We start from the raw sequence: 25,623 nt of genomic DNA on the forward strand, positions 1-25,623 counted from the left end.
AAATAAGGTTAAACTTCATTGACTATTTAACTATCAGGGAACCATAACTTGGGGAAAAAATAATATAGGGAATTCCTTGTATAAAGAGATTGTGCCAGCCATTTTATACTGACGATACCTACCGAAATAGATCTCTTGCAATCAAAGTTCCCTGGGTTTTTATACCAAAAATATGTACACTATACTAAGGAATCCATTGCAAAGGAAACAGTTGTATGGTATGGCTTTCATGAGAAACACAAAAGACTAAACCTGATTTATTTTAAAGCAGTTAAACAATAACTGAAATGACCTAATGAAATTATTCATATGTAAGCACTAATGTCTGCAGGAGGAACCAACAATCCCACTGCTCAGCCTTCAGCCTCATAGGTAGTTTTAAATTGCCATATAGTCTATAATTCACAGACTAAGCTATTCAGTCTGCTCAAGAAACAGACCGGAAACAAAACTTGAGTATATTTAACATTAGGATGCTTTCTGATCTTGAGAAAAATAATACATAGCAAATGATAAAACATGTGTTGGGAAAACACACTTTAAGTACAAACATTCATGACCACATTCTTCAAAGGATATACATATTAATGGCCAATTTAAAAAGCTCTTTTCATGAATGTTACATTGAAATTGGAATGCTTATTCTTGATAAAATTTGTAAAAGATCAATTTCTTGCCTGAACTGGAAAACAATGAATTCTAATTAACCTCCAGCAACAGAATAAATAATTTTTAAGACATTCAAACAAATAATAATAATAATAAAAATTAAACTATGAAACTTTAGCATCTACCATCCTCAATTTTGTTTTAATATAACAAAAAAACTAATTTATATCCAAATTAAGATTTTAAAAAATATTAATATCAAATTGTTATGGAGTTTATTCAAAGACCAGCAATATGGTAGAGTTTTTAGAGGAAGAGAGATGATTTTTTCTTATTGATAAAGAATTGCTACTTGGAAGGAACTCTGGGCATCAAAACCTAACCAATACTATGTATTAAAAAGCAAATTTAACACTCCTCCCCTATAATTTTAAGATATGGACAGTGCTGGGGCTGAATTCACAATAGACCTATGATACTGCTGGCTGAAGACACTGTTATCGTACCAGTAAGGCAAAACAGATTCTGGAGAGGAGGGTCTCATTGTTCTCGCCAAAAGGATTTCATGCTTGGGTTGCTGCCCCATTTTACTCCCTTACTTGATATTTTTTTCCTCTTGGCAAAAGATCTCCTTGATGAAAGAAGGAGCAAACAAGAAATAAATTCTGGTTTCTCTAAATTGTAAGAAAACCAAACCAGAACAAAACCCCATCTGAAAAGAGTTACAATACACTTAACTGGTGAAAAACAATTTTACTTCTTAAATAATGCCTTCATTTTCAGTTCTCCACTGCTTGTAAAAGCCCCACAAAATATTCTTTAGCTAGAGGAAGCCATATTGGCAATTCTTCCTATCACTGGATCAAATAAACTTCGGATTTTGCCCATCCATAATGTATATGATATATTTATGTTTTTTTCTACATACTCTTTCCAACACAATTGCAAAGATCTCAGGTTTCATGTATCAAACTGAAATACGATAAGTTCTATTTTGAAAGTCCCATTTTAAATCCAGCTGTGCCAAGCAAAGTGAACACTGATGAAAAGTTTATGTACATATGCATATTTAAAAAAAAAAAAAAAAACAAAAAAGACTGTAAGCTATTCTCACATCATTAAAAAGCAGGTGATCAGATTTTTGTTTTGCAAGATCAGTTTGCAAATATTTGAAAGCTGAAAACAGGATAAAGCGAGCAATCAGTACTTGAATAAAGAGATCCCTTTATTACAAAATGGGAAAAAAAATACTTACTTTCAAATCAGCATGTAGAGATTCGTTGTAAGTCACAATCAGCACGTTTTATATACCGGAATACTTATTTAGAAATTGTTTGTATTACTTTTGTGCAGTAAGACTGTGATCACATTTCAGCAGAAAACAAAAAGACTCCTGTAACTTTTCCGGTCAGCAAAACAGCACAGACAGCTAACCACTTTGTAATTCTTTTTTATTGGAAAGAAACTCGAACAGAGCTGGCTACAATGTTTTATCTCAAGCCCTGAAACTTCCGATGCATCGTGCGATTTATTTGTTTCACTCCACACCGGCACCGCCGCCCGCCGCGCTCTCCGTCGCCGATTCACTGGGTTTTGCAGCATTTTGTGATAAAAACTTCCAAGCCGGAGCGGAGCGGGGCTGATCCCGGTGCTCCCACAGGCATTCCGCCGAGCACCGGCAGCCTCGCCGGTACCGGCGGAGCCGAGCCCGGCCACTCCCAGCCTCGGCAGCGGGACCGGCCGCCAGCACCGAGGCGCCACCGCCTTCCCGACCTGCCCAGGCAGCTGGCGGTGCGCGCCTCGGGAAGGGCGGCCAGACCCGCCGAGAACGCCGCTCGGGGCCCGGGAGCACGGATCGCTGCTGCTGCGGGAGGCCCCCCGGCGCTGGAGACCCGCCCCGTGCGGTTATCCCACGGCTCCCCGGAGCGGTCATCCCGTTCCCGCACGGCGGCCGCGCGCCGCCGCTCCTTTGTTCGCCGCCCCTCGCGGCGCGGCGGCGGCGGCGGCTGCGGCACGGCGGCCCCGGAACCGGCACCTCTGCGGCGTGGCACCCACTTACCGCCTTACAAAGACCCGGCCCGCCGCCGGGAGGGAGGGCGGAGGGAGGGAGCGGGCTGGCTTTCCCATCCCATCCCACCCCGTCCCATCCCGCGCCGTGCCGTGCCGTGCCGTGCCGGCCCTGCCCCGGCCGGCCCCGCCGCGCGCCGCGCCCCCCGCCCGTCTCCCATCCCATCCCATCCCATCCCTCCCCGCCCGTCTCCCACCGCCGCTCCTGCCCCTGCCGCCCCCGCGCCCGCCGCCGCTTTCGCGCCACGCGCCCCGGGGGCCGGCGCGGGGACCAATGGGCGGCCGCGCCGCCGTGGCGGGCGGCGCTGGTAGGCGCAGGGCGCAGCCAATGGGAGGCGGCGCCGCCGCGCCGCTTTACTACGAGCGGCTATGGCCGCCCGCGGGGGCTGCGCGGCCCGGGCACGGCGGGAGGGACGGCCGGGAGGGACGGACACACGGAGGGAGGGGGCGCGGCGGGGCCGGGCGGGTCAGCGCGGTTGTCCCGGCTCGGCCCGTCCCGTCGTGGCGGGTGCCCGCCCCGCCAGGACTGGCGGCTCCGCGCCCGCGCCGCCCCCGCCGTCGTGGCTGCGGCCGCCCCGAGCCCGCGGGAAGCGCCCCCGGCCCCCGCTGCCCATCGCGGCTCAGCCACAAACCCACGCGGCAGCCGCCCGTAGGCAGCTGTAACCTGGGGGGGAAAAAAAAAAAAGGGAGAAAAAAAAAAAAAAAAAGGAAATATTGGATCTGCGGCCGGACCGACGTGCTACCCACCCACCCACCGTGCGCCGACCCCGCGGGAGCCGGGGATTTCTACCCTCGGGAAGGGGCAGGGAGGGAGCGCCCTGCCCTCCCCTGGCCATGAAAGAGGGGGTGGAGGGACACGGCGGAGGCTCTCGGAGTCTCACCCGGGGGTGGGGAGAAGCACATGGTTGAGTTTTAATTCTGAACGGCAGAATGTCGTAAAAGCCCTTGCTAATTAAAGATTGGCTGTGCTTCCTTGTGTGCAATATTTATGTAAGTATTTTAACAACTTCTTGGCTTCTGTGGGCAATAAACACAAACAATTGAAATACAGAAAAAAATTAAAATTTTTTATAATGCTTTTTCTTACAGAAGTGAATCGAAAAATACATTAGTATGTGGGAATGCTCTGATGTGTGCTCACGCATTTGATTTGTGACTGCCAAAATAAATTACATCTCAAACTGCAAAGCTATATTCTCAGTAACATTAACATTTGGGAGAGCCCCATTGGTCTGAACTGTGTTCATCTGTGCAGGGAAGTGGAGATTTGTCAGGAAGCATGAACAAGTTTTTGTTGTTGATTTGCCTTTTTTGGCATTCAAGATATGGAATTACTCTTGAAACCACTAACCAACCCACACTTCTTAACAAACAAAGCTATACATTATTTAGATTTACAGAAAATATTTCAGCTTATTAGCAAGAGGTTTTTCAGAGTATCAAACAAACAAAAAGGGGGGGGTTGCTAATAAGTAAGGGTTTTTTTCCCCAATCATCTGATTACAAAGCGGTTTATGATGTTATTGGACAAGTAATGCGTAATGTTATCATGAGCATTCAATCTTCATTTCTTAAAAAATTCTTCCAACAAAACAGATGATCAAACTAGAATATTAAATTAAATATATGCACCCTGTTTAGCAATTTTAGAGGAAATACCACATAACACTATAGACCAACCATGTAGAAATGAGCTCATACAGACTGCCTTATAGATTCAGTACAAATCAAATTTATAAAGAATGCAATTAATCTGCAGGAGAAGTGACTAATTCCTTTCACAAGTTTAACTAAGAATTCGGTAGTTTTGAGGGGGCTCTTTTTAACTTGGATAAGCAATTATTTATTTTAGCCAGACTATACAGACTGAGGTTATGAAATACAAATTCATTTATGAAAAAATTCTGCATCCAACACTGAAAAGTCATAAACAGGTTAAATCTCTAGGAAAAAAAAAAAATCTCTCTCTCCCCAAGATAATTATTTGCAAATTTTCTACAAAATGGAAGTTGTGATTAAATTCTGATTAGCGAAACACAAAACACTCGATTTCCTCAATCATAACCTGACAATTAAAAGTTCATTAAAAGAACCCTGAGATTAAACAATGGATTGAAATTACAAATATTAGGGGTTTTGGTCAGCCAATCGCTTGGATGCACACAACAGAAGGGCCGTATTTCCAGCTTGCTGCAGCATTCGCCCAGCCCCTGACAATTTCACAATGGTCTGGGGCTTCAGCCCTCATGGTGAGCCATGTCTCCTTGCATCATCATACCACCACAAGCAAAATCTTCAGCGACTGACTCACCCCCGAGCGCTGGGTACCACCACCGAGCTGCGGCGGCCGCAGCGCGGGTAACAAAAGCCTGACCCCAGCACGGCTTCCAAGGAGATTTAAATCACCCCTCTTTAATTGTATACTTGTTAGAAGTTTAAGCACAAAACTAGGAAGCGTTCCTCTTTACTACGGATTTCCAGACATACTACAGGACATGTGGAAATCCAGACACTGCTCACTAATAAAAGTATTTAACCGTTTTCCATGGATATACCTATTAAAACGTACCACAAGAAGCCTATCACGGAATAAATGAAACCTTCGGCTAAAGTGCATTGAATTATTAAACAAAACCTACTAGATCGCTATATTAAACACAGTGCTGGCTTTCATTTCCGTATCCTTTCTTCATCTTCAGGCAACGTTTTGTTTGCACTGGAAAGGCTCCACACCCCCAAACCCCTCCCCCACAAGCCCACCATTGTATCTGTACGAATGTGGAGAATTATGAATGGTTCCTTAGACCGGGCAGGGGGAGGAGGGGAGGAAAAGAGGGGGGTCGCCAAATCCCTTTGTGTGCCGTTACCAGCCGACGGCAACGGTGCCTTCGCGTTTCCCCCCGCACCGTCCACCACTGCCCAGATGGGCATGAAGAGCGCCCCCCGCCCCTCCCCGGGACGGGCAGCTCCCTCGCCCCAGGACTCTCTTCTTCATCATCCCCCAACTCTCCTCCACCCCTTTGTCTTTTTTTTTTTTTTTTTTCTCCCCCTCTCCCCCTCTTTCTCCTCCCTTCCGTAAGGCTCAGTACAAGGGGCACCGCGAGTAATGCGGGATCATTACCATATGGGGCTCCTCCGGGGCTGGAGGGACCCCGCCCCGCCCCGCAGCCCCCCAGCACGCAGCCGCGGCGGCGCTGCGCGGGAGCGGATCCCGCTCTCTCTCCCCCGCCGCCTCCCCTCACACTCGCATCCCCTCTTTTTCCTCCCCCTCTTCCTCCTCCCCCCAACCCATAGTGCCGGGGAGCGGGATCGCCCAGGCACGACCCCGATGAATAATCCCCACCGCCTGGCACGGCGGGGGAGGAGCGAGGAGGGGGCGGGCATTGCGGTGCCTTTTCCCCTCCCTCCCTGGGATCACACCCCGCTCGCACGGGGGGAGGTGCGGCCGCCCAGCCGTTTTTGGGCGGAGGGGGCGCTCGGAGCGGTCTCCCCCGGCGGAAGGGCAGAGGCGGCGCAGACCGGAGCCCACCCAACTCCGGTTTCCCCTTCCCCCGCCCTCCGGCCCTCTCTAAACTTGTCCTGTCCAGCCTCCCCCCACCCCTCTCCCCGTCCTTCACCCCAGCCCTCCTCCGTGAGTGTGTGTGCGCCGTATCCACTCGCTAATTGAAGAGCTGGGATTCCTCACGTGAGAAGTTGATTTGTAGTTTGAACACGTGGCTCATTCAAAAAGCTGGAATATTCAAGTAATTTTTTTCTCTCTCCCTCCGCCCTTCCCTCCCCCCTCCCCTTCTCTCTCTCTTTTTTTTTTTTTTTTTTTTTTTTTTATACGGAGAGGCGGCGCCTGTATGCACGTAGTGTGACATTTTCATAGTCCGCCTGCTGCTGCCAAAGGGGTTCGGGGGCAAGACAAAAAAAGTAGTTTTTCCCCCTCCCCTCCTCCTTTTCCTCTCCTCAGCCCGCCATCCGCGGCCCCGGCGCTGGGTGTTTCCCCCGCGCCCCCCATGCGCCCGGGTAGCACGGCAGGCACTTAGGGCTCCCGTTTGGCTACGCGCTTTTTTTTTTTTTTTTTTTTTTTTTTTTTTACCCCTTGAGAGGGAGAGGGAGGGACACAAGCTGCAGATCTGATTTTTTTTTTTTCTTCCTCTCCCCGTCCTCTCTCTCTCTCTCTCCCTCTCTCTCTCTCCTTCCTCCATCGCATTTTGTTTTATTTCCCCCTTCCTCCCCACCTCCTCTCGCAAGACGAGGGTTGCAGCCCGCGGTGCGCGCCTCCCCGAGCCGCCAGGAAGATGAACAAGCTCTACATCGGCAACCTCGGCGAGAACGTCAGCCCCCTCGACCTGGAAAGTCTCTTTAAAGACTCCAAGATCCCCTTCTCGGGCCAATTCCTGGTGAAGACGGGGTACGCCTTCGTGGACTGCCCCGACGAGAGCTGGGCCATGAAGGCCATCGAAGCACTTTCAGGTAAGCGGCTCCTTCCACCACCCCCACCCTCTCTCCGCAGCCCCGACGGCTCCCGCCGCTCGCCCTCCTCCGCGGCGGCGGAGCGGCTGCAGCGGCGGGCTGGGACCCGCCGCCGGGCCGGGGGAGATGTTGGGAGGGATCCTTGCCCCTTCGCCCTCAGGTGAGGGGCGAACTGTTGTTTTCCGAGCGCGGCCGAAGCCGCTCGGCCTTCCCGCGGAGACTTCGCGCGGGGCTAGCGCTGCGGCGGCCCCCCGGGAGTGGCCGGGGAGTGGGGCCGGGGAGGGGCAAGAGCCTGGGCCCACAGATCCGCGGAGCGGCAGCTCCCATGTTTTTCCAAGCCCCACGGCCAGCCCTGCCCGGCCAGGGGCCCTCGCTGCATTGGGGGGGCGATGAGTGCAGTGAGGCGGAGGCGGGCTGCGGGCGCTGAGCCCTGCGCGGAGCAGCGGCTGCACACACGCCCCCCGGGCACAGCTGGACTCCCCCGCGGCCCCTCGCAGGGGCCGCCTCCCTCCGGAGCGGGCTGAGGTTCCCCTCGGTTTGGCATAGGCCGCGGGGCTGGGGGCGAGCCGCCGAATTGCTCCAAACTTGGGAGGAGGGAGCCCTGCCTGCCCCCCCGCCCGGCGCTGCCCGGCTATTTATTTCGGTTTCTCTTCGCTGCTCTCACGCACCCATCACCGCCTCCAGCAGCGCCGGCTCCTGGCCCCGACATCCTGTTTTTGTGTGCTTTAAAAAAAAGAAAAAAAAAATATTTTCGCGTGAAGCGGGTCTGCGGAGGTCTGCCGGGAGAGGCTGCCTCGGAGGAGATGGGCTCAGGTCTGCCGGGAGAGGCTGCCTCGGAGGAGATGAGCTCGGGCTGCGCTCCGCGCCTCCTCTCGGCTCCCTTCCCGTCCGCTTCCGAGCTGAAAACCGCCCGAAGTTGGCAGCGCTGGGGGCGGCGGAGACCCCGCTCCCCCTCCCCGAGACGGGGCCGAGCCCGGCTCCCGCACACGGCGTTTCGCCGGCTGTTTGCAGCGCGGGGCGGGGGAAGGGGCCCCGCCGAGGGCAGCGCGGCTCTCCCGCAGCAGCGGCGCGGCGCCGGGATGAGTCTCCTTGCCGGGCGCTGCGACCCCGCTTCGGCGGTGCCCGGGCTGCCGATGAATGGGCTAACGTGTTGCGCTCCCGTTCCCTGCCTCGCACCCCTGCGAGCCCGCTCCGAGAGACGGGGACGCACAGCCGCAGTCGAATATTTTTCCCTTTTCTGTTTATCTCGGCAGGTAAAGTGGAGCTGCATGGGAAACTCATAGAAGTTGAACATTCGGTCCCGAAAAGACAAAGGTAATTTATTTTTATCCCCCCCGTCCCTTGCCCTTAGTTACCCAGTGAGAAGCAATTTGAAAAATGCTTAGGTTTGTGTTTCTCTTCCCTGTAGATAAATGGACTGCTTTCTTAAAACCACAGGCGTGCACTCAGTGCTGTCCGAGAGGTTTTCTAGTATCACTCCATGTATTTGTGTCTTGGCCAGGCTGCAGTGGTACTATTTAATTTATTAAAAAAAAAAAAAAAAACAAACCAAAAACCAAAACCCACCAGACAAACAACCAACGAAAAGTACCTTTCTGTGGGAGAGGCAGGTTAAAATACACTGATGACAAATGATGGTGAAGATTTTAAAATTTAAAGTTCTGTGAGAAGAGTTAAAATCTGTGCTAGCAGGAAATGAAATGTGGTGTTGTGAACTGTATAACGGGCAAGCATGTGAGCTCTGCTTCAGCAACAAAAGCACCTTGTAAATATACTGGTGTATATATTTTTTTGATCCTGCCATGTTGGAGTCTGCAGCATTTCATAGGCATGTAGTAGAAGTCTCATCTGTATTTGAGAGGATTTTATCATCACTATTTTGAGCTGGTCTTTAGAAGCAGCAGGAGAATGACTCCTTCCCAGTAAGGACAGGATTTATGCATCCTTAATTTCTAAACATACCTTTAATTTTTGTGAGGCAGTAATTTTGTTGGGCCTCCTGTAAAAAAGCAATATTTGGAATAAAGCAGGATAGTATTTTTATGCTGCCTATAGCAATTCAGCCTGCTTTCACAAATATTTAGATTATAGAAAACCTACCATGCACTAGAGAGTAAAAAAAAAAAAAAAAAAAATAGATCAAACTTTCCACGTGCTTGTTCCTGTACTCCATTATTCAATCTGGGAAGTATTTCTGTGTAACTTTATTAAAAGGGGCTTCTACTATTTCAGGATTATTTTTTTAAACTACAGTGTTTTTAAGATAGTTGATTGGAAAAAATGATTAAGCTGTCTTGATGGGCATTGTATTTTGAGAATTAGAAGTTTGATCACTATTTAGTGTTAGAGGAAAGCTTCACTTGAGAAAGTATGGAGGATTTTTGCTCTAGTTAAGGAGGGGGTAAACTCTCTCTGGACTAATTCATAGCATGTGAATCTTCATGGTTTTATTTATTTGATACTTTTCACTGGAAATTAATGTGCTCTATGTGCTCTCATTTAATATGCAAGGTATGTGGTTTGGATTTACAATAGCCTATATTTCAGATATTTTGTATACAAAATTGTTGTAGATGAAATATATTTTTAGATTTAAGAAGAAAATTCCATAAGCCATATAAGAATGGGTAATTTCCTGTTAGTCTCAAATAAACTTACTCTTATGCTTATTAATCTTAAGCTTGCACAAACAGTGGTCTATTAATGCTGTTGAAAAGAAATTCATTACAGTCATAAATATAAATTTAAAATCATTGGTTCTACCCCAACTTTTTTTTTTTTAATCTTTGTTTAATGTCTTTAAAAGTATTTTCCTCTTGTTTCAACTGTCAGCTGAAATGGTGTAAAAGTCCATTCTTTCTGTTGGGTAGCATGTCTTCCTATTTATCTGTGAATTAGCAATTATCAGAAACATTTATCTGCCTGTAACTTGTTGAAAATAATTCTGTACTGAACCTAAGCACTTCTGTAGGCATGCTTGCCTACATATAGACATATTGAAAAAATTGCAAATGTAACTGTATCAGCATACCCGTGTTGCTTCTCCCAAAGCCCTTATTTGTTGAAACAGTGTTTTATTGTGCAGTATCATGTTGGAATGTATTAGATATAGTTCAGATTTAGACTGCTGTTTAACAGAAAATTAAATTGCATTTCTCATAACTGCACTTCCTTCCCCTTTGTTTCCGCTCCCCTTCTCCCAAAATCTAATATAGAAAGCCACTTGAAATTCATTCAGTGGCCTCCATATGTAGAAGTGACTCTCTGGTTTCTTGTATAGATGTCTAATATTTTTCTTTCTTGAGTGGGGGATCAAAAAGTTGGAGATTTTTTTCCTTGTTTTTCTAAACATTGCTTACTGGGCGCATATTTAGTGTTAGTTTGGTAGTTACATGTAAAAGGACAGTTTTCAATTGTTGAGTATTGTTGGCGAAACTGGTTGGTAAGGTTCTTTCAAAGTAACTTATTTTTACACAAGGGAAAGGTGGAGATGCAGCTGGAGTGGGGGTTGTTGCCCCTCAGGCCCACCCAGTGTGTTTGCAGGCTGCAAGGCCAGGGAGTGCTTTCCAGAGAGCCCTGTGCACTCCAGCGTGCGAGATACGGTTAGAGAAGTGACGCCATTAAAAAAAAAAACCTAGATGTGTCAAGTCTGTCTTTCAGCACGAGTGTACGATTAATAGTTTGGTCAAATGATTACTTCATAAGAGCAAAAGTTGTTTTGTAGTGCACTGAAATTATTCAATACGTTGTATTGACCTCTGCTGCTGTGAGGCTGCTTCATGGAGAGTCTTAGATCCTTTCCTCACAGCCTCCTTAAACATGATAATTAGTAGGGTTTCTGGTTTTTTTTCTTTTTTGATTTGGTTTTTTTAAATCAGAGTGTGTACATTATTGCTCAGAAAGGTACTTTGTAGCCATCTCTGGCGAAAGATACCTGAGGTGCACAGGAGGAAAGGCTAAGGGTTTGGTAATCCATATCCTTGTCACATAAAGGAAGGTCAAGAGGTGGTGTCAGCTAGAGTTGCCATAAAGTTGAGCTGAATCTAGAAGATGTGGAGTGTGCCTGGCTTGTTATTCAGGGCAAAATTCTTGGGCCCAGTAGTCACTGCATTCCAGCCCTTGCTGGATCTTCTGATTTGAACTGGGCACACCCAGGTTTGAAAATTGCCTTCCTACCTGCTGTGGAAGGAAGGAGAGAGCCTGTGTGTGGCTTTCTTCCTCCCCACCCCCCCTGGAAGCATTTAAAAACAGACAAGGGGATATGCTGTGATTGAAAGAAGGGGCCTGGTCAAGGTTTCCTTGATGGAAGGGTGGGGAATTATTCTGGGGGAGGTGCGAAGTATTTAATAAGCTCGGAGTAGATTCCTGACTTACTATTGAAATCTCAGGGGAATGCCAAAGGAATGCAGCATTTCTGCATTTAGACCCCTCAGTGTGGAGGAAGGCTATTGCAATATTTAAAGGTTTAGGTCACTTCATGCAAAAGTTAGAGGAGGCATTGTAATGATTTTGACTGCTAGTTGCGCTCTGAGAGGCAAGGCAGGGCTCTGTTGGTCACATTCACTACTTAGATGAGTTTTCTCCTCGCGAAGCAGCAGCGCGGGAGGACGTTGGCAGCCCATGGCGTACGTGGAACTTGTGGTGCAAGGCTTTGGGTACTACCTCACTGCAATCCAAGAGCAGCTGGTATCTCACAAGGCGATGTAGGCTGCAATCTGATTATTCAAATAGCCCTGATGTCACTTGTGCGCAATGAGGGGGGAGGGCAGGCGCTAACTCTGGGCACCTGGGGGTGTGCCTGGGGCAGCCTCCTGGCTCTGGCTTCCATGTCCAGGTGGGCTTCCCACCCCGACCTGGTCCTCTATGCCTGCTCCTGGGGCCTTCAGGTACCTAAAACGCTCACAAACACCGCAGTTGTAACAATGAGGTGTTTTTCCAATTAGAGGGCTAATTATTTTTCTTCCCCACCTCGAGGGCTCTTTGCTGAGAAAATAAATTCGCTATGTCCCTTCTGGGGAGTCTGTTTGGGAAGGGAGCAGGAGAACCAGGTAACAAAGGTGTACGTTGTAGGTGATGCTGCTATGGGAAGAGCAACAACTTGCCAGCTGTGCTTCATCTCTGATGCAGAGGTGTCTGTAGGCTGATTTAAGGAAAATAGGCCTCAAATGCCCCTCATGCAGCCATCTCTGTTCCAGAGGTGAGCAGTGGATGGAAATTGGATTGTGTTGCTGATTTTCAGTGTAATGAGGGTTCGTATCTTGTGTGCACAAGGCGGTGGGAAATGGTTTGGTGATGCTAAAGTATATGTGGTGTCTGCAACGTTCACAGTTCATGAAAAATATAATCTAGTGGCATTGATTTGTATTTTTGGCTTCTGTAAATATCAAGCAGGGATAAACGTGCTCAAAATAAGGACACATGATAGAAAATGTAATTTGTTAACCATATTTGTTCTTTTTTCTGTGCTGAAACCTAGAATATTTTTTGAGAGGGAAGGGCCAAAACTTCACGTAGTGATTTAAGGTTTTTATTCTGTTTCCCACTTTATATTTGCAGATGTGAACAGAATTTTTTTTGTTTGATCTTTGAAAGCTTACAATTAGAGTAGAAACACTAATTGTGGTGATTCCTATACAGATGAGTTGTTATGGCAAGAACAGATAATTCTTCACTAGCCATGTTAACTGTTACGTTGTTGGAATTTTAATTTTTATTGCTCCTCATACTGTTTGATCATTAATAAAAAAAAAAAATCCCTTCTTGTTGCAGTTCTTAAAAATCAGCTGGAACACATGAAACAGCTCTAAATGTGTGTCCTGAAGGGTTGGTCCTGTTCTCGTTTTTCTTCCTTCCTTTTATGGAAGGTACCCTGAGAACATGCTTGTAGTGGACCTTAAATTGTGCATAGATATGGTAAATTTTGAAGGGGTGGAATAAAAAATAACATTTTGGAAGTGTAATTCAAGGGTAGTAAAAATATAATCAGGAAATGTTTAAGATTTTTTTTTTTTTATTTCTCCCTTTTTTTCCCCTTAAAGCATGGGGTAATAACATTTTCCACATTTTTTGAAACCTTGAAGGTGGTATTTTTGTAAAATAGGACTGTATTCATTTCAGTTACTCTTTTAAGTGTAGAGTATAGGACTCTACAGTGCTGGAGTCCTTTTATGGCTGCTGGCTAGCTACTGGGTTGACTTCAAATACTTAGTTTTGACCTGAAAAATTCTTTAATGGTCTGAGATTTACCTATCCAATAGAAAATGTGAAGTTTCCCACAATGGTTCTGAGAGAGGGACCCAGAATTAAAATACACCTAATACTTAACTATGGATGGGGCTAGTCCTTCAGGGAACTTCACAAAAAAGATTCTTTACTCCTTAAACCTGTTCTTCTCCTCAATGTCATCTTACAGTTTAGGATTTTATCCTCCTGAGGTTTTGGTAAAAAATATCTAGTGCTGTATATACCACATGTAAAGGCATTCTCTCTCTGGTGATTTCATCCTTAGCTGAGCCCAGTAAGACAGGCACAGGGTAAGATTGACTTAGAACCTTTTTTCTTGTAATTTAAGAGTGAAATTTACTGTTGAAGTCTGATTATTCAGAATCAGTAAATAGGTGGAGAACATGTGCAAAAATTAAATGCTTTAAATCTAAGTATGGACAATAACTCTTCATGTTTTATATATAGAGAGGGATGGGTTGAAGAGTTTGAATAGGTTTGATACACTTAACAATACTGAGGTGCTTTATGTATTTCCAGAGTTCGTCGAGACTGTTCTCTTTTAATGCGAGTTCTCTCACTTTGTTTTCATACACAAGGTGTTTATCTCCACATCCGTCCATTCTTCATCTCTAATGATGCAGAATATAGAATTATATTAAGTTATATGCTAATTACTGTTGAAAGCTAAGACAAGACATAACTTCCTCTTGTTTTGTCTAGAAATGTGACATAATGTGAAATACTTGTGCATTATTTTATAGTTTTAATCTTGGGTTTCCATAATTTTTTCCCTCCTGGACATGTCAAGTGTATGCGCTTATGTGCCCTTTCGTCCTGCATCTTTGCTGCGTGAGTGTTATATTTGCTGCCCAAAAAAAGAAAATAACATTGAATGCACCATCCAAAAATCTCCCCAGGTGTTCACGTTTGGGGTATGCTGGGGAGATCAGTAAGCCCAGTCCTCACGGATGCTACCCAGCCTGTCTGGGCATGTTTATCCACCTGGATACTTCAATGGCAGTTGTTCCTTCTCATCAACTGGAATATGTAATTTGGCTTTGAAAAATTTCTGTGTGGTAGCAAGAGCTCCCGTGTGTTTGGGCACATTTCAGGTAACTAACAAAAAAATTACAATTTTGTATTGCGTCCTGGCTTTTCTTCTTTGCGGATCTGCAATATATGGGCCACTCATTTAAGAGCTGGACTTGATAACCCTTGTGGGTCCCTTCCAAGTCAGAATATTCTATGACTCTGTGATTGGTTTGTGTGTGTGTGTGTTGAAAGATGCATATATTTAACGGAGAAGGAAATCTTTATGTTTGTAGTGGGATACTTAGCAAACGAAGTGCATTAGCCTAATATTGACCCTAGTAAATGTTAAAATACTGTATGTGTAATGACAGTAATAGAGTGGCACCAAAAAAGGTGGTGTATTCAATTTTTTTTCTGCAAGTGCATTGAAATTTCAAAATTAAAAATTACAATATTCTTATTTGCCAAAGAGTATTATCATGACAGTTGGCACAAGAGAAACCTGTAGTATGAAACTATCTCCTGTGCAATGTAACCTTAGCAGCAATGTACCTCCCCTGTTGCCTGCCTCTTCATGGTGCAGTGGAATCAGCACCAACTCAAGCTGTCTCAATGCAAATCTGAATGGATGGAAAACTGACCCTAACAGGTAAAATCAAGTATTCTGTACTTCTAAGTTAAAATTTGGATAAGAGCACAGATAAAACAATTATTCAGAGAGGGATCTGGCTCTTCTTGGGTATGGCACTAAGTGCAAAAATGAAACTGTCTTGAAATTAAAGGTCTGCTGGGAAGGGCATTACTCCATTTTATTTTATTTTTTTTTACTGTCTTGATTATTTTGTGACTAGCCTCTGTGTTACGTCTCACCAATCAGGAGTGTTTGAAAGAGAATGTGTATGTATATGTGTGCGTCCCTTGTGTGTGTGTGTTTCTGTATATGTATCCACATATGCATTTTGAAAGATTGTATTACCATAAAATAATTTGCAGTTTGAGAAGAGACCAGCTAAAAATATCTGGAGACTTGATAAAAATAGTAAGGTTGGAGTTGTTGGTTTGGTTTTTTTCCTTTGCTAGTACCAGTACCCTTGAACGCAACTGGAGCTGAATGTTCACTTTTGAAAGATTAGCTTTCATGCTCAGCTGAACTTTAGGAATGCTATTTTAAAATATGTAGTCTACACCGTGTGTCCAATACATTTTTTCCTGTTTGAAAACAGCTATGCTTTATTGTTTTGGTAAACTGTCTTTTATTTTTACATGTTAAGTGTACGGTCCTATAGATTTTCCCTCAAAAATGGAGCTTGCTTCATCTTAATGGAGCTGTAGAATGGAGCTGTATTGTAGTGTAGAAATCAAAATTCCTGAACTCTAGTCTGTGTGAACAAAAATTTGTTGGAAAACAATAATAAACTTAAGTTATTAGTTGGGTTTACAGTTACTTATTTTCCCAAAATTTCATGTTAAAGAGCAGTTAGAGATGGAGTAAAAAACTTCTTATGTTTGGATTTGAAATTATTCATTAAATATCTAACATGTGTGGATCAAGGTGAGACTCTGATTTTTCTAGGAATAAGCAGGGCAGGGGGACCAGCTATGAGAAAGGGGAGGGGTAGGGGAATCCCCACCTTGAGTGAGTTGTACTGTGCACTTGGTCCAAGCAGCTTTCATCCTAGGGCCTGATCCTGCAGACTCTGTCCCTCGTTCCCTGCCATCAGAGGGAATTCTAAGCGTGCTGTAGGGAGACTCTTGGGAAAACTCTTGGGAAACAGAGTTGGCAAAAGTGCTCTAGCTTTGACAGGGAAAATGTGTATATAATCTAGCAAAGGATGCAAGTTTTGTTAATGTTTACTTTTTTTAATATTTTTTTATCAACAGTTATTTTAAAGCAGTTACAGAACAGATTGTCTAGAAATTTAGTTTTAGTGATAGAGCGGATTATTTAGTTAATACACATAGGGGAGACTCTTTATGTGGCGGTGGTTTCCTGGTTATCGTGGAAGAGGAGTTGAATTTTTCCTCCTACATCTAGAGTAAAAGTTTCAAAACAGTGTGTCTTTAGGACTGTACTTGAAAAACATAATCTGTGGGATATTAGAGGAGTTTAGGCAGCAGTTTAACCCATGACAGTAGATTACATTTATAACGTAAACCTTATCTTTTTCCTCATATGAATTAAAATTCTGATACACAGGCTTTAAATGATTTTCTGGTGAAAGTTTTGTGGCAAACTTAAGCATGTAGTGGTTAGAAAAAAAAAAGAAAAGGATTTTTTCTGTCTTGGAATATTATTGCTAATTTAGAAATAATTTTTCAGATGACTTTGCTAGCTGTACACCAGCTCACACAGGTCCCCCTTGCCTTTGGGGTGTTAGTCTGTTAGAGATGTGTCCTGCTATGCTGTAAAGAGCACTTGGGTCTTTCCTACCAAGGGGACAGGATCCCTGAATGAACCACATTTTTCTTTGTGGGAAACCATTGGTCTGGTGTGCAGAGGGAGCTATTTACCAGGGTCAAGTGAGCGGGGTTCGATGCTAAGTGTGTCTCAGTGGTATCGATCACAGTGGGTGCTGGTGCTGGTCAACAAGAGTTCTTACACAGTGAGGTTTATGTTAATAGAAGCTTGGTTGTTTAGGAAGTTCTAGGTGGTGGTGGGCAGCAGCATAACTTGGTGTTATCCTAACTAAAAAGCACTACAAACTGCCATTGCTAATCAGGAGGCACTACTGTTGACCCAAGAGAAGTGCTGGAGTATGTCAGTACTTGTTTGTTACCTGACTGTTTGAGCTTTCTACCTCCACAGAAGCTTTTATTGTAGGATACTTCTAAGTAACGTGCAACTTTTTTGTACCCTGAACAAAATAATGTAGAAATGGACAGCTCTTATTTTCTTTTAATACTGTGTGCTCTCATTAAATTTCTTTCCAGAGTTTAATTCTGGAGCTCAGTAACAGTGGTGTAAAATTGTTCTTATACTGCTAATACTAGTGAATTTGAAGATGCACCAGAGTGATTATTCTGCTAAAATATTTTATTTAAAAACAACCCCCCAAAAAAAAAAAGTCCCACATAAAGTTATAGTAGTCAAAAAGTAGGAGAACCTTTATTTATTAAGTACTCAGACTTTTTCTTCAGTGATGATCTGAGCCCTAATAGCAACAGGTGAAGTCCTGTTCTATTTGATAACTTGCTCTGGGTTGCTATTTATTGTATTTCCTTAGAGTGAGTTATATACCTCTATTTAGAAGTTTTCAGAGTTTTTTCCAATGCAGTTGAGAGAGAAATTTTATAAATAAGGTGATTTCTACACCTTCTTCCACCCTGGTTGCTCTCTTAAACAAGAAGTGACTGTTAACATGTAAATATACCCAAATTCTGCATTTAACATAGAATGGTAAGCTTCTCTAAAGTTGTGGTGTACACACCCTTTGTACAACTGGGCTTTATGGGAGTTGTTCAATTAAACTCAAACCATGAGCAGAATTGTGTTTTTAGGTATGTAGAATGTGCTTAACCTATAAATAGTTGAAGCTACCCATTGCTCCTTGAAAGTGATCTTGGGAAAACAGTTGGAAAATTTGTCATTATAATTTCTAGAGCCCACCGAGATTTCAGAATGAGTTAAAGGTACCTTTGCATTTGACTAGCTTTGCTAAAACCACCAAATTGCGTTCACTCGCTGTGGTTGGATTTTGCCGCCTCTGTGGCAAATAATAAGCTTATGTACATTGCTTTTTTTCCTGGTCCTTGGACTCACATCACCTGACCCACATAGCTCACTTAGTGTGACTATTACTGGTTTTGCATACATTAGGTTCAGCATCTTCATGTGAAAATGCTACTCCTGAACCCACGAGGGGCAGTTCAGATCCAGCACCACACGTGTGATTATGTCAGTCTCCCTCTGTATGGCAGTGCTGCGTTTTGTGCTGCAGGGCTTCAAAAAATGGCTTTTCAAATGAAAGTTGAAGCTATCTTAACTTTTTAGCTGGAGAGTGCTGGTGGAAACCATGAGTGGTTTCCTATTGCAGAAAGCCTCTCTTTGACATAGTTCTAACTTGTGTCACTGGATGTATCATTCTGAGGGGAAGAAAAGGGAGGTAGAAGGGGGGGGGGAGGAAAGAGGGCAAAAAGGCAGGGCATGAAAAAATCTGTCCAAAACTTAGTCATGTTTCACCATGATGAAAACCTGTAAATTCCAGAGGAAGAAATGGCATTTGAGCAGTGATAACTTTCTGGAGATGGCTTGGTGCATGCTCTGCCTGGTGAGAATGGGGCTGTATGAGGAGGGCTTGTCCTAGTTTGAGGGGGCTGAGCAGGTATCCTGACCTGTTTCTTTCCACTGTAACATTCAGCTCTGTGAACTTTCCTTGCACTCTGTGGATAACGTGCATGTGGTTACAAACTATTAAAGCATGTCTTTGAGGTTTGGGGGAGGAGAGGGAGGGAGCGATTGCTTTGTTTTGAGGCTTTTGGTAGCTCCAGTTCTGGTTGTTACTGGTAGTTGTGTCTCATTGTATAGTCCAGTACTGGGCATGGAGCTGTTTGAAATAAGCTGAAATCTTGGGGAATGATTGTGGGGTAGATGAGTGAAGAAGATATACTTAGTAGTTCTAGGAAAAAATGGTTAGTAATCCCTAAAGAAGGGTGACTTGTAACTGTGGGTGAATTTTATAGCATTGTAGGCCCTTAAGCTTTTTTTTTTTAACTTACTATTTTAGCTTTCTCCAGGTCTTTTTTAAAATCCTCAGTTGTTGGTCATATCTGTATACAGATGGAACAGCTGAATTTAAAAGCTTTGAAAGGTGTATTTAAACTATACTAAGCTGTGGTCTCAGGTAAAAGCAACTTGATCTACTAGTGGGAGCAAGTACCACCTAATTTAGGTATCTCTGTTTATAAATCAGTACTGTATGATTGTAAAAATAAGATAGTAATTACTGCCTTGGTGTGATAATAAGCTTGAACATCTGTATACAAACTAAATTTGAAGTAATTATCTACTAAATAATTTATTAAACTTGGTCAAAATTATCATCATCATTCATATGAACTTTGTTCCTAATCTGGATTTAAATATGCAGCAAAATGCTATGCCTTTGAAAACTGCAAGTCACTAAATGCAAATAATCTTGACATTAATGATGATTAACTTGTACATTATACTTATGTTTCAACTGGTTAGCTGTAACATGATATAGGACTTTTCTCTGCATTGAAACTACCTGATCCAAATTTACAATTTTGTTCAGTTTAATACAAAGTGAACTAAGATAGTGTCAATATTAAGTGCTACGTAAAGATTGTGGTTACCAGTGCAGAAATGTAAACTCTGTTTTTTGTTCCCTGGTCATGGCAGTGTATTCAAATCTACAGTGACAGTGAAAAAGTTAATGCTTGCTGTGATCTTCATCCTCAAAGCATGCTCTGTATTCTGCTTTTGGTGAAAAACGAAAAATAATGAAGTTTTTTAAAAGGTGATAATGTCTATCCTGTAATTGCTTTATATGTCACTACTCAAAGTCAGGGTAGATTTTTTAATAGTATTACTGAAGTGGGGGAAATTATTAAATATTATCTGTAAGGGTTGCTAAAGAAAATACTTACACCTCTTGTATATAAGCAATTTTTCAGTATAACTTGCCTTTGAAAGAAATTGTAGAATTGAAATATTGCATAATTTTTAAGTCAGTGAACAATTGCATTTTAGTTGTTGACTTTTCCAGTTGAACAGAATGAAATGATACTCTAAGGCTTTAGTCAAGCCCTGGTATGAAAGCTCAGGGATTGCTTTCATATATTATACTATGTAAGCCTGTGTGCACTAATCAAAGCTGCTATGACAAAAGCACAGAAGATTGTTTTGGTAATTCTTAAAAATGAAGTTTAATGAAAGAGATAATTAACAGTATTTCTATTAAGTAAATATAAAAAATTGCAAAAGACTCTTTACACACAAACTGTGATGCTTGTGTCAGTACAAATTATTTGCTGTGCATGTGGATTACGAGTATAGGTTTACTTACCCTGACCAAATTGTTGCTCTAAAAGCAAAAAAAAAAAAAAAAAAAAAGACAAGTTTGCACGGTTGTTTTTAAATTATTTTTTTTTTTTAGTAACCAGTCTTTAGATCAAACCTTAAAACAGAAAACTTGTGCAAAGTGTGGATATTATTTGGTTTTTACATACCAGCTGAAAGAGGGTGCATTCTATACTTCATTCTATACTTCAAAGGGACAAATTTTTTTTTGAGAGAATGTGCAGTTCTTCTAAATAACAGGTAACTATTAGCTGAAATCACAGCTGTGAAGTGTTCTCTCCATGCAGGTTTTTGTGTAATTAAGTATGATTTAATTTTGGGGGTGGTAATTCTTCAGAGAAAATTAGTAAAAAGAAATTGAAAATAATGTCTGGAAACCATAAACTGAATTTGTTTCTCTTTGCAAGTAACTTAATTACAGAAAAAGCAGTGTCACTTTTTAAAAATCTCTGCATCTAGTGATATTCAGCATAAAAATGACAAAGCAGAGTATTCACATTCGGTGACTTTTGGATTTTGATAGCGCAAGAGAAAGGAAGGGAAACTATTTGGTGGTGACAGTACAAAACCCACATGTTCTAGCACTCCTCCAGTGAAGGTGTTATATCTCATCTGATTTAGGTCACTTAATCAGTTTAAGGCCACGTGGAATTGCCATTAGTAAGGGCCAGCATTTGAGTGCTCTTTCTTCTTGTTGGTATTCAATCAGTTCAACAAAGTGTACTAGTGAAATACTAGAGCATCAAAGTGAAAATTGGTGTCTGTGCAGTCTTAGCTATAATGTGCATCAGTTTATACTTTGAAAGTTTCTGTTCTATTTTAAACTTGTGTGTGAAAGAGTTATTGTACTGAAGCTATTCAAATGTAAGAAATTATTTATTTTAAAGCAAAGATAATAGGAAATGTACAATGGACTTGATATCTCTGCTGTAAAACTGGTAAAGTATTCCACTCTATACCTGTTAGTGTGGTCTAGAAGATTTGAAAGAAATTATTTGTCTTTCCAGTATTTTAATTTTTTTCTTGACTTGTCTTGAGATTGCAAGGTAGAAAATATTTTTTAATTAAAAAGAAATTGTCATGTGAGCAAGTTAACTGCAGGTCTTTGTTAGGCTTCCCTGAAATATCAGTTGAGGAGCATAGTATATCTTTGAAATGTTCAATTATCATGTCAGTATAAGATGTCCTCTTGCAAAATTGAGTAATATACATATTCCTGAAAAACAGTAATAAAAATGGAAGTTTCAGTCAGGATAGATGCAGAGTGAAAGCCATGCATGCACGTGCACACACACACTCTGCATTCTTTCAGTGGCTCTACACACTGGCAAGAGCCTGGAAACTGTGGCTGTACATTTGAAAGCATTTATTTACTCTGTGCTTCTGTTAATTCTGCTTTTAGTGTATCTTTTTAGTTTATCTTCTAGTTTATCTTGCTCTTTTAAGCACCAAGATTATTCATGTTTTTAGATACTGTTATATAGACAGTTGCCTAAATGAAGTAGGTTACCCCTGCTGATGTTCTTTTATATCATGGAAGAGTCTTGAAAATGTTGGAGAGCCTGTCTGGTAGCTGAAGTTTACATATACACTTAAAATTAGACTAGCAAAGATTTTTCATTTATTCTACTTATAGCATATAAGCTTTTTGAAATTAGATGGCGTTTTCAGCAGTGCTAGTGTTTCAGTGTTTTCATTTCCCAAACCCCACAGGAATTTTCATTTACTGAGATAATTTTAGGAACTGGACATCAGTTTGTGTCAGTTTTTGTGAAGTAGCCTGAGAGAGGCAGCAAATAGTCTTGTCTTTAAAAAGTCTGTGTGGGGTGAAACAGCGAGGCAGTGGAGAAGTGGGATGAGTCCCTGAACTACCCTAATGCCATGCTGAGTTAAAGTTCTGAAGTAGCTGGTTCCCATCCTGAATGTTTTAAATTGGATATTTAATAGCAAAAAAAAAAAAAAAAAAAAGGAAAAAAGGTAGCAAATGGAAGTTCCCTGCTTACTGAGACTGTGTAACAGAGGTCTTGCAACTACACGCTGCAAAAGAAAAGCAACTCTTGCTATTTTGCTTCCCCTCTAGCCCCCCAAACCAGAACTGAATTTTTTTAATCTGGAGCATACAGTGAACTCAAATTGAGTACGAACAACCTTAGCTTCACTTGAGCATGACCTGAAAGAGACTAAAATAGGTTCGACTCCCTGTCTATCGCTGTGGTGTAAGGAATCTGGAAAGCATTTCCGATGTTCTCTGCAAACACAGGCTCGTGGTTGAGCAGTTGGTCTCAGCAGCATGGTGGCTACTGAGTTTGTGTACGAGTGCTGCTAATTTTATTTAGATATTTCAGTCTGAGAAGGGTGAATCACTGAGTTATTGTTAGGTAAGATCTAATTTGGTGCCATACCTCCCATACCAAAAAAATGTTGCCAAAATTTTACACAGTACGTGATATCTGTGTCACTTATTTCCATCAGGTTTCTAGGTGGTTTGTAAACTTCTGTGGAGTAAGAAATGGTAGTAGAGAAGATGTGCAAAATAAAAACACTGTGAGGGTGTATCCAGCAGCTGCTTAGAACAAAGTACCATGTTGGCTTTTAATTACTGCAGTCTTGGTACCCTCTTTTGCTTCAGAAATGACTGTATCTTATTGACACCATTTCTTTCTCCTCCTTGGGCTCTTTAAAAGGAGCTGAATTCATTGGAGATTTAAAAAAAAAAAAAAAAAAAAAAGAGGGGGGTGAGAGAGAACAGAAAAGGATTTTTTTTTTTTTTTCTTTAATCTACTGCTCCCCATCCCTTAGCTTGGTCATGTATTGGAGGGGCTCATTGTATGCAAGTTTCAGTCTGGAGCTGCTGCTTACAGCTGATGTAAACTTTCACAGTTCATAATGGGAGTATTGCTTCAAGCAGCAGCCCCTGTGGGCACTGGGAAAAAATGTAATGAGAGAGAAGAAGCCTTTACCTATTTTGGTGGCTGAAGGAGAGGAGAGGTGAGGAGGAGAGATAAAAGAGGAGTGTGCCTCATCATTAAAGGATTAGTAGTTTACACTGGTTAGGATATTAAGCAGACAATTTTTTTTTCCATGATTAGAAGTACTTTTGCATTTAAAAGTGTTATTTTCAGTCTTTCATATAACTCTTTAGTGTTTTCACTCTTATCCACATCCCAGGTAATTACAAGTTAGTGGTAGGGTGAGAGAATAAATGGCAAGTGACCATAGCTTGAAAAAATTTGGTCAACAAAATCAGCTCTGTAGTACACTTGTTTAAGGAATAGAGACCCCTGCTCAGAGGAGGAGGGAAAGAGAAAATGTAGCATTTAGAAAAAACACACATACCCCCACCTCCCATCAAACAGAGCGGAAGGAACCAAAATCAACCCAATAAAAACCCCAAAATTCCAGTTTCTCCAAAGAGTTTTGGCATAGGAGAAGAGGCTTTAAATACCACAAGCCACAAAGATAGACCCATTTTTCTAAAGGACACTAGAGCTTCCCATTAAATTTAAAGTAATGCTTAATTCTTTAATTTAAAAGAAACTTGACAGCCTTCCCTCATTAACAACACCTGGAAAATGAAAGGTTTTTTTAAAACAAGAAGTTCAACATTAATATGGTAATGGCAGAATCTTTAGAATTTTCTTCTTAAAATGCCTTTATGGTCCACTCAAGGGAATTTACAAATAATGAATATAAGCTTTTAGTCTAATTAGACATGTGAAGAATCGTCGAGCTAAAATTCCAAAGCAAATGGTAACAGGTGAAAGCCTACTATCCAGCTAATCCCCATAAACATAAGAACTTGGATGTGTCAGTATAAATCTTCTGATTGTGCTTCTTGAGCTATCAGCCTGTCCACAAATACACAGTCTCTTTCAGGGTATTCAAGTTAATCCTGCAAGGAGAGTGCAGCTCTCTGCCCAGCTGTTTAGCTGGTGGCTTTAGGGAGAGGAGCTGTGTGGTTGTACTGGCCCCACAGATGGCTTTCTGATTGTTCATCCTGGTGAAAAATAGTAAATAAACTTGATCTTTCGCAGGCACTGGTAGGAAATTTGATCATCAGCACAGAGGGATCTGTGAGGTAATCCAAGAGTAGTATTTTCGTCCTGAATGCTGAGATAATGCACCTCTCCAAAGCGGCCGCTTTGGTGAGTTTGTATGCGCAAGATGAAAGGGAAACAGTGTAGTTAGGAGCCAACTGTCATGTCTTGCACGAGCTTTGAGAAAAAAATTGTCTAAATTTTGTGGAAAATCCTTACCCTGAGTGGTAGTACCGAGTGCTTTTAAATCTGGGTCTGGGATTAAATAATGAGTCAACACAAAGAGAAGTATTGCTGCAGTTTGCCTGTGGCTTAGCCAAGCTTTGTCTGCTTGAATTGCTGAATTGGGTCTGAAATTGGAGCAATAACATTTCCTCTTCAAGTATTCTGCTGTCCAGATCAATGTGTAGAAATAAAAAGTGATGATGTTTCTTAATAAGTCAGTATTTGAAACCATTCTCCTTTCTTCTGTAAGGTAAGTTCATCAAGATGAACTGTTTTGCAAACTCATGGCTTGATTTAATAAAATATAGTAACTGTGCCTTGTAATATACTAGAAATTAATTACCTTTTAATAGGAGTGATATAAACACTTCTGTTTTTCACTTGACTGAAACTGAGTTGGTTTTTGAAAGAAATTCAGAATACCTTCTTTTTAGGTAGGAAGTGTGATCCTTTGGTTTTCTATTTATCAGAATTACTTGTCAGGAAAAAGCAAATTGAGATATATAATTGCATGTGTATATACATGTAAAATTTTACGTATAAAAAGATGGCTTAGAATGAGCATTCAATAGGCTTTATTTCACAGAATATGCTTAATTGGGAGGGACCCACAAGGATCATAGAGTCTAACTCCTGATCCTGGAGGACCACTCCCAAAAGTCACACCATGTGCCTTGAGAGGATCGTCCAAATGCTTCTTGGACTCTGTCAGGCTTAATGCTGTGACCACTTCCCCGGGGAACCTGTTGCAGTTTCCACCCACCCTCTGGGTGAAGAACCTCTTTCTAATATCCAAACTAAACCTCCCCTGGCCATTCCCTTGGGTCCTGTCACTGCTCACCACAGAGAAGAGATCAGTGCCTACCCCTCCTCTTCCCCTCACAAGGAAGTTGTAACTGCAGTGAGGTCTCTCCTCAGTCAATG

The 25,623-nt window shown here is 42.6% G+C and overlaps 1 protein-coding gene across 2 annotated transcripts in view; it reads left to right on the forward strand.

Annotated features, from left to right (window-relative positions):
• The first annotated feature begins 6,292 nt into the window (after positions 1–6,292).
• Positions 6,293–25,623, forward strand: part of IGF2BP3 (insulin like growth factor 2 mRNA binding protein 3) — a 114,095-nt gene continuing 94,764 nt past the window's right edge. The window contains exons 1-3 of one of the 2 annotated variants that reach the window (XM_050329384.1): positions 6,293–6,419; positions 6,916–7,137; positions 8,391–8,451. In XM_050329384.1, coding sequence (XP_050185341.1) covers positions 6,963–7,137; positions 8,391–8,451 — 236 coding nt within the window. In that variant the 5' untranslated portion in view covers positions 6,293–6,419; positions 6,916–6,962. Of the gene's footprint in view, positions 6,420–6,574; positions 7,138–8,390; positions 8,452–25,623 lie in introns of those variants that run through there. The other variant, XM_050329375.1, reaches the window with a different exon arrangement.

The sequence above is a fragment of the Myiozetetes cayanensis genome, unplaced genomic scaffold, assembly GCF_022539395.1.
Source record: "Myiozetetes cayanensis isolate MyiCay16 unplaced genomic scaffold, myiCay2020 scf1, whole genome shotgun sequence".
Lineage (NCBI taxonomy): Eukaryota > Metazoa > Chordata > Aves > Passeriformes > Tyrannidae > Myiozetetes > Myiozetetes cayanensis.